Consider the following 657-nt stretch of genomic DNA (forward strand, 5'->3'; position numbering starts at 1 on the left):
TTGTTAACCATGGTTTACTATCAACTGTTTTAAACATTCCAAAAAATCTTTGATTTACACGGTTACCACCAGTAATTATTACCAATGTCTTACTATTTTCAATATTATTTATCGTATGAACAATTTGTTGACATTGAGCAAACTGAAATTCAGAGGAACAATTTGCAACAGGTTGAGCTCTACATATAAATTCTGGACCTCCAAAAAGACATTTAATCATAAATGATAAAATTGTTTTGCTAACTTTTCAGGGTAGTTTACTGTTTGACCAAACAAAGCACCTCTTTAGTAAAGTAATGAAGCTTTGACATAGACCTCATCAATTAGTAGTATGGAAGTTCTTTTCAATGGATTTAAATTCATAAAAATACTATTTATAAAACTTAGGTCCATTAAGCTTATTTTTGAAGTCAATCGTGTTAAAGTCCTTATACTTGACAACTTGTAGTCAATACACAAACAATCATATAAACTTCGTCGCATAGCAAAATACTCATATGCTCTACATATACCTGAATATCTGAAGTATATAAAACTTCACCAACATTAACTTTTCTCATAGCATTAAGGTGTTCAAATAGAATATTTAACTGAAGCGAACTTTCTTTATTTTTTAAAAATCTAACTGTTTCAAATAAAGCTGATTTTGTTTTTATT

At 28.5% G+C, this 657-nt stretch overlaps 1 protein-coding gene across 1 annotated transcript in view; it reads right to left on the reverse strand.

Moving 5' to 3' along the window:
* LOC136075876 (uncharacterized) overlaps positions 1–220 on the reverse strand; it is a 2,645-nt gene extending 2,425 nt beyond the window's left edge. The window contains exon 1 of the mRNA XM_065789316.1: positions 1–220. This exon is cut by the window's left edge and continues 125 nt beyond it. Coding sequence (XP_065645388.1) covers positions 1–220 — 220 coding nt within the window.
* Between the last annotated feature and the right edge of the window lie 437 nt (positions 221–657).

This window comes from Hydra vulgaris, chromosome 02 (genome assembly GCF_038396675.1).
Source record: "Hydra vulgaris chromosome 02, alternate assembly HydraT2T_AEP".
NCBI lineage: Eukaryota > Metazoa > Cnidaria > Hydrozoa > Anthoathecata > Hydridae > Hydra > Hydra vulgaris.